At 31.8% G+C, this 15,343-nt stretch overlaps 1 protein-coding gene across 2 annotated transcripts in view; it reads right to left on the minus strand.

Moving 5' to 3' along the window:
- BCHE (butyrylcholinesterase) overlaps nucleotides 1–15,047 on the minus strand; it is a 68,420-nt gene extending 53,373 nt beyond the window's left edge. The window contains exons 1-2 of one of the 2 annotated variants that reach the window (XM_050779965.1): nucleotides 14,889–15,047; nucleotides 6,881–8,405 (exon numbers count right to left, since the gene is read on the minus strand). In XM_050779965.1, the coding sequence (XP_050635922.1) occupies nucleotides 6,881–8,405; nucleotides 14,889–15,003 (1,640 nt within the window). In that variant the 5' untranslated portion in view covers nucleotides 15,004–15,047. The remainder of the gene's footprint in view (nucleotides 1–6,880; nucleotides 8,406–14,888) is intronic. The other variant, XM_050779966.1, reaches the window with a different exon arrangement.
- Nucleotides 15,048–15,343: the final 296 nt, after the last annotated feature.

The following is a 15,343-nucleotide window of genomic DNA, read 5'->3' on the forward strand; positions in this document are numbered from 1 at the left end:
TAAGTTTAATCTTAGATGAGATTAGAGCATGAGAAATAAATAACTGATTTTTTTTAAATAGACAAGAGGAATACAATTTTCTGTCAACAACAAGTTTTAATGGAAATGAGATAGTTATATTTATATTCCCATTTTACAGATTAGAAAAAATGCCACGGAATTTTAAGTAGTTTGCCTACGTTTACATATACAAAGGATCTGTAGAAAGATTGACACTGGGCACATTACATTGGCTATCACACATGATCTGGAAGGCCGTGTAACTGCACTGTGAATGGTTTTCTCTGAGATTTTACACTGAAGAAGCTCTGAATGAAGATAGTACCAAGGGAGGATATTGTAAAGAAAAGATTATCTTCAGGAGTAGAAAGAAGCTGGAGGGGTTTTGAAATAATGATAACCTCCATTTTATACTATCTTACTAATTACATTTGGCATATTTTCCTTCTTTAGTGCTCTAGTCTTTCTCATAACCCAAGTTTAATTTCACCAATTTTCTGTACCATTGGGATAGTATTGACAATATTTCATTAAGTTCTGATAACTTAATTTTTTTCACTATCAAGTTATTTCTTGGATGGCTGATTGGTAGACGTATTATGTTGTACTGATATTTTTGCATATATTATAATGTAATAGACATAATGCACATATAGACCTGTGTGCTATTTAGGTAAAATTTTAAGTTCATTTCTACAGGTAGCATTAGAGGAAGAACAAAAGCAAATAAAATATATATAGGTAGCAATTCCAGTTAGCAAAGGCCTAAATTATATTGTGACTTCTATTTTGTAAGAAATCTTAAAACACCGAAACTGAAGACACCAAATCTGAATATCCTTTAGTGTTAGCTCAAAATAACCTTTAATTTTATTAAGAAATCGAATTTGAAAACCTTCCATCTCTTTCATAATTTATAAAGTAACTGAAAAATGAGTTTTATATAATTGAATGAGATCTATAAAGGTTAAGATGCCCTTAAAATACCAATGGAGAGGAAAGTGTTGGACTTTCACCTTCATCCATGATCAGGTGAGATTAGCCTTCTCATCATAAACAATTATAATACTGGACAAAACAAACAAGGCAATGAATTTCAGAAACTGGATAATGGGCAATGCAAACCTATGACAGTTAAGAGAAGAGGAATGCCAACTGATAATGGAATAACTGGAAAAATAATCCTTGAAAACTATAAACTATCAGTACTGAATCAAGAAGGAATAGATGTCTAGATAGCTCTATATCCTATGAAGTAGTATATTTATAATAAGATATTTTCCCATCAGGAAAACTCCAGATCTAAGTGGTTTCATTGATGAAATATGTTAAATATTTAAAGACTTAAATAATCCCAATGGTATGCAAACTAAAAAATCTTGAGGCAGAAGGAAGATTACTACATTTTTTTTTTCTCAGAGATGAGATCTGTTCTGTCATCCAGGCTTCAGTGCAGGGCCATGATCATAGCCCACTACAGCCATGAATTCCTGGGCCCAAGTGATCCTCTTGCCTCAGCCTCCCAACATTTTTTTTTTTTTTTTTTAATGTAGAGATGAACTCTCTCACTTTGTTGCTCAGGCTAGTCTCAAACTTCAGACTTCAAGCAATCCTCCTGCCTTGGCTTCCCAAAGTGGCAGGATTATGGGCATGAGTCACCATGTTTAGCCTAAGATTATTCTTACATGAAAGCTTTACAAATAAATTAAAATAAATAAAATTATATACTGATATTCCTCATGAATAAGAGGAAAACATCAATAAATTATATTATTATTAGAAAGCAATATAAAAATGACACTGTATTATGACAAAGTTGTTTTTATTCCAGGAATTCAAGATTGTTTTAATATAATTCACCACACTAACAAAATTAATGAGAAAACAAAGCAACAAAAACACGATGGTCCTTTCGATAGAAGCAGAAAGAGCATTTGTCACAATTTAATATCTATTTATAATAAGGACTCTCAAGAAATAGGAACAGAGGAGAATTTCCTAAATTTAATATAGGGCAAAACTATAGTTAATACAGACAATACTAAAAAGATGAACTCATTCCCTCTAAGATTTGAAACTATATGCTTTCACATCTATTATTTAATATTGTGCTAACAATCCTAGAGAATGCAATGACAAAATCATCAACAAGAAAACAACAGATATAAATATTGAAAAGGAAGAAGCCGACTGTCCACAACCATTCACAGAAAATAGCTTATGTAACTCCCAAATTAAAAATATTAATAAATCTACTAAACTTTATACATGAAATTAGCAAGGTAGCATGACATAGAAAATCAAGTGTATTGTTAGATACTAGCAAAATCTAAATTTTAGAATACATAAAACTCTTAGGGATAAATTTAGTTAAATATATTCAAGGACTGTACATATAAAACTTTTAAATATTTATAAAAACTAAAAACATAACAAAATAAAAGGAAAGGTAAACCATATTCATGGATTTAAAAAGCAGTAATGTTAATATAAACATTCTCTTTATATTAATCAATAATTTCAACACCTCATCAGCCTTTGTGAAAACTGAGAAACTGATTCTAATCTTTATTTGGAAATGCAAAACTAAAATAGACATAAGTGTTTTTTTTTTTTTTTTTCAAATCAAAAGTTTTGTTTGTGAAAACAAAATGTACTCCTTTAAACTCTCCAATTAAAAAAATACTGTGTAGACATACTATATAAGACACTCCAGTACTGGCATAAAAATAGACATGAGACCATTTAGTGTGACAGAATAAAATGTACTCATTCATATCCACACATACATGGTCAGTTGATTTTCAAGAAAGTAGCCTAGGTAATTTAGTAAGTAAAGAAGTGTCTTTTCTAATGAAGAGTGATGTAATATCTGAATATTTATATGGGAAATAATGAACCTCAACCCCTACATTAAAAGTTCACAGGTATGAATTTAAATATATTATGAATCAAAAGTAAAAATCTAAAACCATAAAGCAAAAAAAAAAAAAAAAAAAAAAAAAAAAAAAAAAAAAAAAAAAACCAGAAAAAAAAAACAGTCTTTACAAATGTTGGTGTAGGGAAATACTTATTTGATAAGATGGAAATAAATTAATAAGCTGAGATTCACTGAAATTCAACATGTCAAAAATCAAAGTAAGATAAAAATTGGGGAAAAATACTGAAAGTACATAGGATATGTATCTTAAATATATAAGAATTCTTACAAGTCAATGAGAGATAAACCCAGTAAAAAATTGCAAAAGATTTAAACATTTCAAAATAGAAAAAATACCAGTGACCAGTTAGCATAAGAAAAGATGTTCCACATCTATATCCATCAGAGAGAAACAAAGTAAAAGCACAAAGAGATGTCATTACAAAGCCAGAAGAACAGCTAAAATTGAAGATTGATTAGTTGCGAGTGATGCTGAAGATGTGAAACAAGTGGGGCTCTGATACGTCATTGCTTTTGGGAGTATAAAGTTCTCAACTAAGGAAAATGGTTGAACAATTTCTTTAAAAAAATAAGCATGTGCTTATATATGTTCCTGCAATTCCTCTCACTTTTACTCAAAATAAGAGAAAAACAAAATCTTCTACAGATTTTGTACAAGACAAAAGTCTTCCAGAAAAATATTCATAGAACGCTAGTCATAATACCCCCAAAAAGAAACAACGCATGGGTGAATGGATAAACAAGCAGTTGTACAATCCTGCTAAGTACAGGAAATAGTACTTAGCAGTGAATAACAAATAAACTCCTTACACATACAACACAGATGAATTGCGGCTCTGTTATGCTGAGCAAAAGAAGCCAGACACAAGATTATATAAGCTATGATGTCATGAATATAAAATTCCAGAAAAGGTAAAACTAATCTATAATAAAAATAGAATCAGTGATTGACTGGACATGGGGCATAAGAGGACTGTTTGCAAAGAGGTGGGGGGACTTTATTCTGAGGCAATGGAATTATGCTTTATCTTTATGGAGTAGTACATATTGGCAAAACTTACTGATCTGTATGTTTATTATGTATATTTTTTATAGTATGTACATTATATTTCAATGATTATAAATAATGCACATAGATTTACTAATTAAGAAGAATTTATCAAAACATTTCATGAATCATGAACTTGAAAACTCATTTTCCTAAATGATAATCATAGCTCCAATTCTACTTTTCTTTCTTAATAAGACATTTTGAAGTTCTGAGGAAGTAGAGACTAGCAGAGTTTCTCAATCTTGGCATTATTTACATTTTGGAAAGAATAATTATATCACTGTGGAGTGCTGCCCTGTGCATTACAGGGTGTTTAGCAGCATGCTGGGCCTTCATCTGTTCCCCCAATAGTGACACTCAAAAAGGGCTCCAGACATTGTTAAATGTTCCTGGGGGGTAGAAAGAAAGGGTCCTAGGAGGAAAGTCTTTGACCTTGGAAATTACAGATTTGGGACATCAAGTCTGTAGTCAGAAAGATGTGGATAGATTTCCAGACTTAACAGTTGTCAACTTTGTTTTCACTGCAGTTCACTTAATTATTCAAAGCTTCTATATTAATTCACATGTATACTTTGAAAATAGATAATGAACATCAGGATATTAACATTATGCTTGACATCAAATCAACCCTTAACACGAATATATAGTGTTATTATCTCTGTTCAACTGTGCAAATATCGTCTGTGAATAAAATTACTAAAATAACATCTTGTTATTGCTACACTACTTTACAGTTTAACTTTTTATAGCTTATGAGCTCCATTACATATATTTATTATTATTAAAATGTTAATTTTTATTTATTTCCCATTATAAGGCTAATATTAAATAACCTTAAATAAATAATTAATCCTATTGTCAAAGATTTTCTTTTTTGGTCTGTTATATGGGTGCCAAAAACAAGGCATTTAACACATCTGATTCTTTGTGTTCTCCATTGTGAAACAAGAAAATGTAAATTCTTTAATTATTGCAACATGCGAAAGAAATGAAGTCTTTTGAAAAATTTAGGTTTCAATAATTTAAAAAATTATCCTTAAATCCTTAAATTATTTACAGTCCCTAGAATTTAAAGAAAGAAATAAAAACATATATAAATGATGCAATATGGATAAAGCCTCGAGGGTGAGAGCAGAATGAGATATAAGTAATTCTAATATAGCTCTAAAAATAAGCTGATGCTTCATTCCTTGAGCAGAAATTTATGCTGATGTTGACAAAGAATTAAATATTTTACAGCCACAGGTAATATAATAACCCACATATCTTGAAAAGGCAATATAATATTTTTTACTCATACTACCTTTTACCAGCTCTCATTCAATCATTAGCCAAATATTTGTTAAGTATGATAGATACCCATCATAGTAATTCAATGAATATCAAATCAAAACCACAGATTCTGTTTCAAGAGGGTAGTTTAGTATAGTTGAGGAGGAACAGCTTACAATGAAAGAGGAAATAGACCAGTTACAGTCAACTTCTGTGAGAGTGAACAATAGGTCTGAAGCAACTGCACCTCTAGTAATTAAAGAAATGCTGCATGAGATGTGTAGTAGATTAAGACTTCAAAAATGTAGCACTTTGTCATTAAAGAGGAAAGAGGTGTTTTAAACAGGGCATATTGCTAGAAGAAAGTTCTAAGGTGCAGTTAAGCTGAGAATCTTTAGTATTAGTGAGATAACTGGCTCACCCAGAACCTGGTGTTACTGAGTAATGTGAGTTGCAGCAAGATTATAGAGGCCTTTCAATGCTGGGTGGAAGAATTATAACTTTTTCCACAGTGAATAAGTATTAAACAATTGAAAAGAATTGTACAATTGATATTGTAGAAATATACATACAGTGACATGAAGTACAAAGAATTCCAAATGGAGGGTGGAAAAGAACACCAGAGAGCAGTAATGTAACTATCAGCGTTTTGTTTAGTTATAAAAGATAGTGTGAAAGACTGAATTACTGCATCAATCAATTTATGATTTATGTAAACACTTCTTGTATAAATAAATTTCTAAATTTCTGTTTTTTACAAATTATTCACATTGGTACAATTTACTCCCATGTATAAAATGTGGTTTTCGTTTACAAATGTAGTGGAAGGAAAAAAAAATATTTTCTATAGATACATGCATGCATTTAAAAAATATATTGTAAATGGTTATTTTCTTCTGACTCTTGAGGACATAATATCACAGTATTTATAATATGTGGGGGAAATATGTTATTTGTAATGTCTCTGATTATCTAATATCAGCCATAAGACTGCTCAGGTGGAGAACAGCTTAGCTAAACCCTCATGGCCCCAGTGAAACACAGGCTGCCTCAAATCTGAACAGGTCTATTAGGAAAAAAATAACAACCAAATAATACAATGGCAAATGTTGTGTATTTTGGGTAATCTGAGGGCCAATTGCATCACCACCATATTCCTTCAATTTCCTAAGCAGAGATGTATTACTTCATGTATCAGGTATCATGGTACCAAGCTGAAGAACTTGGAAAGAAATAGTCCTACTCTGACTTCAATCTGTGAACTTTGTAAAATCGCAGGTTAAAAAGTATTCTCACATTAATTTTAGTTCTCCAACTAAGCATCTTTTTCTATACAAACTTCGGCTAACATTGTTGAAATGCTTTGAAATATTCTGGAGATAAAATTGGAAGATTTTTTAAATAAAGTTTCTATGATGGTGATTTCTTTTAAACACTCTGACACAGGGAGTTGAAATGCACTTCATAAGAAGAAATAAAACCAGCTTTGGTACAAATAGAATAAATAATTAAAACATTTCTGTGTCTTTATAATAAAGTTTTCCCCAGAGACCAAGCAAAACTAAGCAAAACAGATCAAACCAAGTCAGAGAACAACGACAAAAATCAGCACTTACCCATATTTTGCAAAATTTGCCCACCGTTTCACTATGGATCTACTCAAAATTTCCTCAGCTTTTGTGTAATTAACTCTTCTTTCCAGAGGTAAACCAAAGACAAATTCAATTTCATAGCCATGCATCACTCCCATCCATTCTGGCCACGGAAGTTTGGAGGATCGGTGTTCAAAATAGTAGAAAAAGGCATTATTTCCCCATTCTGAGAACTTCTTGGTAAACTCCAAGGCAGGGCATATGATATTATAATCCCCAACAACATCATCCAATGCCTCACGGTAGTTTTCAGGTCTCTGATCATCTACCCAGTCTGTGTAATGAAAAAGGATGGATTCCTTTCCAAACTCACTCACGCCTGGAAAAAATATTTTTAAACCTTCCTGAAATTCGTTTCTAGTTATGATACTATCGTTATCTTTGCTGAAGCCAGGAGCACCATAGACTAAAAAAGCTGTCCCTTCATCTTTATTAACACCCACCAATATCTGGGTTTTTTTAAATTGTCCAAGTTCAAGTAATATGTCTGGCATTTCAGTGAGAAAATCACCATCCATGGTTGGACCGAAGTTTACTGACAAGAGAGTCCCATAGGGGACAACAAATGCTTCATTCAGAAGAATTTCGTGGGGATCTTTATTTCTAAGGCACTTGACTATTTCAGTCTCATTATCTCTAGAGCAACCAGTCAATTTAGCCAAGGTCAATGTTCTGTTCCTAGCTTCATAAAGAGATGTTACTGCCCAAGGAGCATTAGAGGATCCACTTTGTAGAATGGCTCTGGTGAACAATGAATGGCTTCCAGGAGAAAGCAAATGCAGGCTCACTGAAGCTGCTCCTGCACTTTCTCCAAAGAGAGTTACACTTTTAGGATTTCCACCAAAGGCTGCTATATTGTTTTGAACCCACTGAAGAGCCAACTGTTGATCAAATAAACCCATGTTCCCTGGAGCCTCAGGATTTCCTGGCAAAGCTAAGAATCCAAGGGCACCCACCCTATAGTTCATTGACACTACAATAACTCTTTCAACTCGAGCCAGAAACTTGCCATCATAAACATGTAAAGATGATGTTCCAGTCTGAAAACCACCACCATAAATCCATATCATTACAGTAGCATTTTTTGGTTTAGGTGCCGGAATCCATACATTTAGATATAAACAGTCTTCACTGAGGTCAGTGTTTGGGTTCCACATCTCTGATCCATGGAAGCCTGGAAAACTTTGATCTATGTTCTGATAGCAAGAATTTGCATATTTTGTGGCATTCCAAATATCAGACCACTTGGTCAGAGACTGTGGCTTTTTGAATCGAAGTCTACCAAGAGGTGGCTGTGCATAGGGAATTCCAAGAAAGGCTGTTACTGTGCCACCAAGAACTGTTAAGTTCATCCCTCTGACTTTTCCATTCTTTGTTGCAATTACGATGTCATCTTCAGTATGTGACTTTCCAATAAGCATGCAGAGCAAAAGAAACCAAAAGAGTAATCTGATGCATATGATTGTGACTTTGCTATGCATATTGATTTCTGAAAGAGAGGTAAGTATAATGTTTTATAAGCCTTCTGCATACAGCATATTATACTTTACTGATGATAATTATCTAAAATACAGTAGTTAGTAATTCTACAAATTATGAAAACAAGAGATATTTTAGTTTTCAATTTAGAAAAAAAAATAGTGGAATGGAAAATAAAAAATATTCATTTTGGGGATATTTATTGCTAAAGCTTTGTAAGGAAGAGCTAGTAGAATGTTTGTCCTAGTCAAATTTAATATTACTTCTGACTATATGTACAGTTCCACCAAAAAAGGAGTAAACAGTAGTCTACCTACATCAGATATAATTTCTACCTTGGTAAGAGGAGAAAATACAAGTTCATATATTCTCTGAAATATCATGACTGGCTGGTTCTTGGCAGCACTGTTAAGTAGGTTAAGAATTTTTAAGGATCAATAGATTGTCATTATTGTCCTTTTCTGTTTTCTTTGTCTTTTCGGTGGTCCCTTTTGCCAAGTGATATCTTCCTCTGTACGATATCTTCCTCTAGTATATAAACTGAAGATAATTTAGACAAATTATTCATAGAATATTAAGTAACGAATATATGGTAGTCACCATTATTCTACAAACTGTGAAAGCTAACAAACATGCCACCACTGGTAAGGGCTATGGAAAAATAAAAAGTGAAGGCTGAGGATATATTCCAGGTAATTTCCCTAAAATTTAATAAACATGAGGGACTCTGTATAACATTTATAATGTCAATAGAGAGAAGCAGGGGCTAGTATTGTAATGTCTGGGAGAAGACTGTGGCTTAAGAGGAATTTTTTTTTTTTTTTTTAATTTATTTATTATTATTATACTTTAAGTTGTAGGGTACATGTGCATAACGTGCAGGTTTGTTACATATGTATACTTGTGCCATGTTGCTGTGCTGCACCCATCAACTCGTCATTTACATCAGGTATAACTCCCAATGCAATCCCTCCCCCCTCCCCCCTCCCCATGATAGGCCCCGGTGTGTGATGTTCCCCTTCCTGAGTCCGAGTGATCTCATTGTTCAGTTCCCACCTATGAGTGAGAACATGCGGTGTTTGGTTTTCTGTTCTTGTGATAGTTTGCTAAGAATGATGGATTCCAGCTGCATCCAAGTCCCTACATACTCAGTATTACTCAACTATGTATTAAGATTTGTTATAGCAATTTGTTAACAGATTAAAGTATATGCAACTAGTGAAGCTAAATGTGTTAGCACAGTCAGAATTACTTGCATTTTTATAGTGGAAAAAAATGACTGAAATTACAGGATCGAAGCTTAGAAACTATTGGGCCACATGGCAGAAGCAAAAATAATCTTTGTGACCTACAAAATCATAAGTATTTGACATTTATGAAATATTAAACAATATTTAATGGATGACAGACTATTGGGGAGATCAACGTTTTATCAGAAATTCATAATGCAGACATGAGTTTCTTTTCAATAAGAAAGAAATTAAAAATCAGATTTGGGAACTGTGACAAAAAGGGACAGCAAAATGTAATGCAAATATCATTTAAAAGAACTAATGCCTCTTTTTTTTTTTTTTTTTTTGAGATGGAGTCTCACTCTGTCGCCAAGCTAGAATGCAGTGATACGATCTCAGCTCACTGCAACTTCCACCTCCTGGGCTCAAGCGATTCTTCTGCTTCAGTCTCCCAAGTAGCTGGGATTACAGATGTGTGCCACCACTCCCAGCTAATTTTTGTATTTTAGTAGAGATGGGGTTTCACCATGTTGGCCAGGCTGGTCTCGAACTCCTGACCTCAAGTGATCTGCCTGCCTCAGCCTCCCAAAGAGCTGGGATTACAGGATGAGCCACCACGCCTGGCCATAAAAGAACTAAAGTGTTTATGTAACTGAAAGAAACCCAACTAAAATAGTCAATTGCAAATACTGATTCTCATTCACATAATAATAACAAAGATCCATTAATGTACAAAGTCTTCCCTTTATTTTTTCTCAAGTTGCAATCCAACCTACACAACCAATGAACGAATCCTACAAACACTAAGCATTTGTATTAGTTTTTTTCTTTATTTAATTTAGATTTCTCAAAACAAAGAGAATAAATAACCATTCTAATGTCTATGTCCCAGACCTAGGATATCATATTTCAAATCAGCCTAATTCACCAATGGTCATAGGACATCTGGTGACCTACAAGTATTTTTTATCCCAATAAATATCTGAATTGATTAATTCATGGTCTGGAGCATTTGGTTCAGGGCTTGATACTTAATGGATATATCTATATCTATATCTATATCTAATTTTAACAATATCCATATGTATATGCATATATATTTACATATAAAAGGACTGCTATAATAATAAGGTTTAAAAAAAATCAAGCTACAAGATTATTATTTTTTCAGTTCTGTTTGGTAGAATTAGATGTGTGCTAAGATCAATAAAACATAATTAAAATATATTTTTAACAGCATTTCTACATTCATGATATTTAGGTACTATTATATAATAATAAATGCAATTGGTTGTACAGTCAAATGCCACTTAATGAGAGGGATACATTCTCAGAAATGCATTGTTAGGCGATTTTATCATTGTGCACATATTATAAGTGTACTCACGTAAACTTAGATGCTATAGCCTACCACACTTTTAGGCTATATGGTATAGGCTGTTGCATCTAGGCTACAAATCTGTACAACATGTTCCTATACTGAATACTGTAGGCAATTGTTAGAAAATGGTAACTGTATGTGTATGTATGCACAGAAAAGGTACAGTGAAAATACTATATTATAATTGCATAAGACCACCATTATTGATTGAAACATCATTGTGTATTGTATGACTGTATCATAAATCATAGTAAATAAATAAAATATAACAATGAGTTAAAGTTTCCTATTACCTGACACTAATAACATTTCAGACATAATCAAAGTTTTAGAGGCACTACTGCTTCAGTTCTTTTTTCTTTCTGATAACCACTAATCCCTTCCTCACAAATAAACGCAGGAGAGCACCCGGAGAAAAACAAAGTGCTAGTATGATTTTTTATTTTCTTTTTTGAAAACATCCTCTAGGAAGAAAAAGTGAATAAGGTGCAAAGCTGATTGGACTGTTCATTCTAAGCTGCAATTTAATAAATTAATTGCAGCATCCCTGGTTGTATCCATTCTCCCTCTTGCCTAGTTCAGTCAATGTTCTTCTAAGTCTAATGCAAAAATCATCTGTTTTTTTTCTTGATTTTAGTTGAATATTAGTTTGTCTTTAGAAAGCAAACTCCGAATTGTAATAAATTTTGGTCTCTGATAGTTTTCAAACTTGTTCTATAAACAGTTTAATAATCTTATTGCAAAGCAAGTACTATAGTTATTACAAAACTGTATTTGTGTTTTGTGTAATTATGAAATGTGGTTTCATTGTTTATGTTAAATAGTTGCTATAACATCTAAATGGTTGTAATATCTTCCCAAGTCACTTAATTTGATTTAATACAAAATTTGTTGTATGTTTATATTTATATTTTGTGCTGAGTAAATCTTGTTATATAACAATATATGAATTAAAATCTTTAATTTTTTGGTAATGATATCTGAGTCATCAACTTGCAAATAAAGTAATTAGTAACAATCCAAACAATCCTTGTAAGCATATATTCACTGCAAGAATGACAGTGTAATGCCAACTCATATGTATTGTTGCAGAGTGTTATATGACATTTAGTGTGTACTTTAATGTAAAAATATGCAGATGTTTATATACTTACTGTTAGTGTATTGTAGGCTAATATTTTTATATTTAATTGCAGTACTTTATTTTTTAAATAAGCATCACTTTGCCCTTTTTATAATCTGGTATTCTCTATTCTAACATGCTGCTCTGTAGTTTTGACATTAAAAGATTTTACACATTTTAATATGTTTATCATGTAATTGAGCAATCAAAAGAGAAATAAATGAAAATAGAACAAAAATATTGAGTCTATATCTCAAACTTTTTATTAATGATTAATATATTCAATAAAACCTTATTTTTCTTTCAATAAATTCTGGTGCAATTGGATACTGCCTCATTAAATGATTCTAAGAGAACATAATATGTTTATCATAAAGAATGAGGCACATTTTCACAATTACAGCTGTATATCTGACCTTAGAACAATTTGCTTATCAAAATAGTATTTAATATTGGAAATAAAGACAGGAGTTTTTGTTTGGAATTGAGAAAATCACAGTTTTTGAAGAATTGAGTTTTTGAGGTAACTGAGTTTTGGAGGAACTGAGTTTTAGTTTGGAATTGAGAAAATTTACTGGCAATTTTTGAAAATGCTAAACTGTTAAAACAATAAATTTCAAATAAAAAAGGTGACAAATCTTTTTTTTTTTTTTTTTGCATTTTTAGTTCAATTTTGAAGGTACTATCACAATTGCCTAGCTGACATTAAGAAAAAATACGAAATGTTATACTATAAGATATGAGTACGATAAAATAATTTGTATAAAGAACTTTTATTTGGGATACTTGACTATCAAACAGATTTTCAAAATAATGGGCCAGCCAAGAATTTTTAAAGGATGGTCAAGCAAATATTCCTAATATTTTCCCTGTGTATATAGTAATTTCCCTATCTTTTAAAAAGTTACAATTAAATAAATATTTATTTCTACTTGGAAATAAACCCTCTTAAAATGTTAGAGAAAGAGCCATCTAGGTAATATTAATATGATCTAGAACAAGCACTATTAAATGTATTTGATGAAATTAGAACAACAATATCTTATATCAAACTTAAAAGCTTGTTTTGTTGCAGACTAAGTGAAGCGGGGAATTGAGGAAGTCTGTTTATAAATAGACTACATCACTGTCTTTCAGGGATTCTTCAGCTATGCTTTAGGCATGTATACATACAGAAGACACTACATTAGATATAAGAAACTTAAGATGTGTATCTGTCCTCAGTTAGGAAGAACATTCACAAACTTCATCGTGTGAATAATTTGAACATTTGTTAGAGATTTCTTGAGTCTTCTTTGAAAATTAAATCTTCTCTTAGGTTGCTATCCAATTACAATTCTCTTAACATCTGGGACCGTCTAATTTCGGTAAGAGTAAACAGATGCTGGCAAGAAACCATCGAAATGAAGATAATATACAATATAAATATGCATTACACTTATCAAGAAATGAATCAAAGAAGGAACCAAATTTATAGATAACATGTGACTTATTTAGCTACTATTAGCTTATATTTTATAAAACTGAAATATGGAGTACATCCCAAACATATTTTTACAATTAAAAAAGTGGGACATTTCAAACAAATGATAACCAAAAAAATTAGGAGAATATAACAGAACTTTGATAATCCAATTAGAAATTTTATTTGGCATCCAAAAGGCTACTTTATTTCATATCCAGAGAAAATTCTGAAGATTTTTATTCAAATGTTAAAACCACACCTTAAAAGCTCAGACTTATCCTTAAACAAAGTAACTATTTATATAAGTAAACTGTCATTGTATTTATTGTAACTATGAGTTTATATTAAGAAAGGTATTACACAGACTAGTGACAGGAACTCCTAATCGAGTTTATTATCATGAAATATATTCATAAAAACATAGAAGACATACTCATAAAAGTATATAAAAATAGAAGTCATAAAGAATGAAATCACATTTCAGTTTACTTTTAAACATTCATACATTTTATAGCCTTAATATTTGATTCCCTTGTTAAAGTGGAACTGATGTTATCAAAATAATAGTTTTACAAGATTATAGGATGAGCAGAAGGTATATTTGCTTACTATTTCTATAATAGCAAAATAATAGCAAATGTAAAACATTTTGCCGCAATTTAAACAAACATATAAAAAGTGAACAAAAAGGGCAAAGGGGGCATGTTCATAATCATCGTAAATCAAACTAGAAAAGAGGTTTTTTTTTTTTTACATAAAATAAACTTCAATGTTTCATTTGTCAATTGTTATTGTTACAGTTTTAGGTGACAAAATGTTGACTGAGAAAAGTTCAGCAAAAAAATAAGTTAACTATTAACTGTATCCCACTTAAAAAGAAAAAAAAAAACAAAAACAAAGTAAGACTAGTCGAAGATTACTTTTACAGAGAGATTCAATAAACAATGCATTTAAGGGTAAACCAGTATGAAATGTTTTTTCTTAGGAAACTCACTTAGAATATATATCACTGTGATTCCACACGCGCTATGGTCCTTTATACAGAGTTGAATAAATTCATTATTTTCTCAGCAGTTAAATAAACAAAGTCTGCGTTCCCTGAATAATAGGAAGATTTCATGCATGTGCCTGCTGGCTCGCTTCCTCTGTCCCATTTGCAAGCTTCAGTAACTGTTCCCCACAGAGCACCAAAGGGACACAACAAACACGTGAAGAGATCACTCTTACCCCACAGAATGAGCTTTACAGTAACTTGGATCTCTATATGACGGTGTAAATTCAGAGCAACTTACCCGATTCTCTGCAACAAAGGTGGTAAACTTTGCAAGGAGTGAAAATCATGCAATACTTCAGAGAAATGCAGGATGCAGCTGCTGCTCCAGCCTGTAAATTGGACTGCACTGACATTCAGTGTTACTGAATGTAGCAATCAACTGTTACTGACAAAGCTCGCGAGAGTTGGCAGCAGCAACTTGATCTAGAGGCAGCCAGTCTTTACTTTCTGACATCTGTTCAGAGGCTAATGGTATGAATGCAATAGTGATTCATTTACAGTAGTATTACAGGATTCATGCTTTACAATTGCAGGTACTCTTCTAAGAATGAACAAAAAAAACATAGAAGCTTCTTTAAAATAATCTGAAATGTAACATAAAATGCATGTTTCTTTTAACACTATCTAAACTTTTAAAAAATTATTTTTTAGAATATACATATTTCCTATGCTTGTCTTAATATTTAAAGATGT

Source organism: Macaca thibetana, chromosome 2 (assembly GCF_024542745.1).
Source record: "Macaca thibetana thibetana isolate TM-01 chromosome 2, ASM2454274v1, whole genome shotgun sequence".
NCBI classification, from domain to species: Eukaryota; Metazoa; Chordata; class Mammalia; order Primates; family Cercopithecidae; genus Macaca; species Macaca thibetana.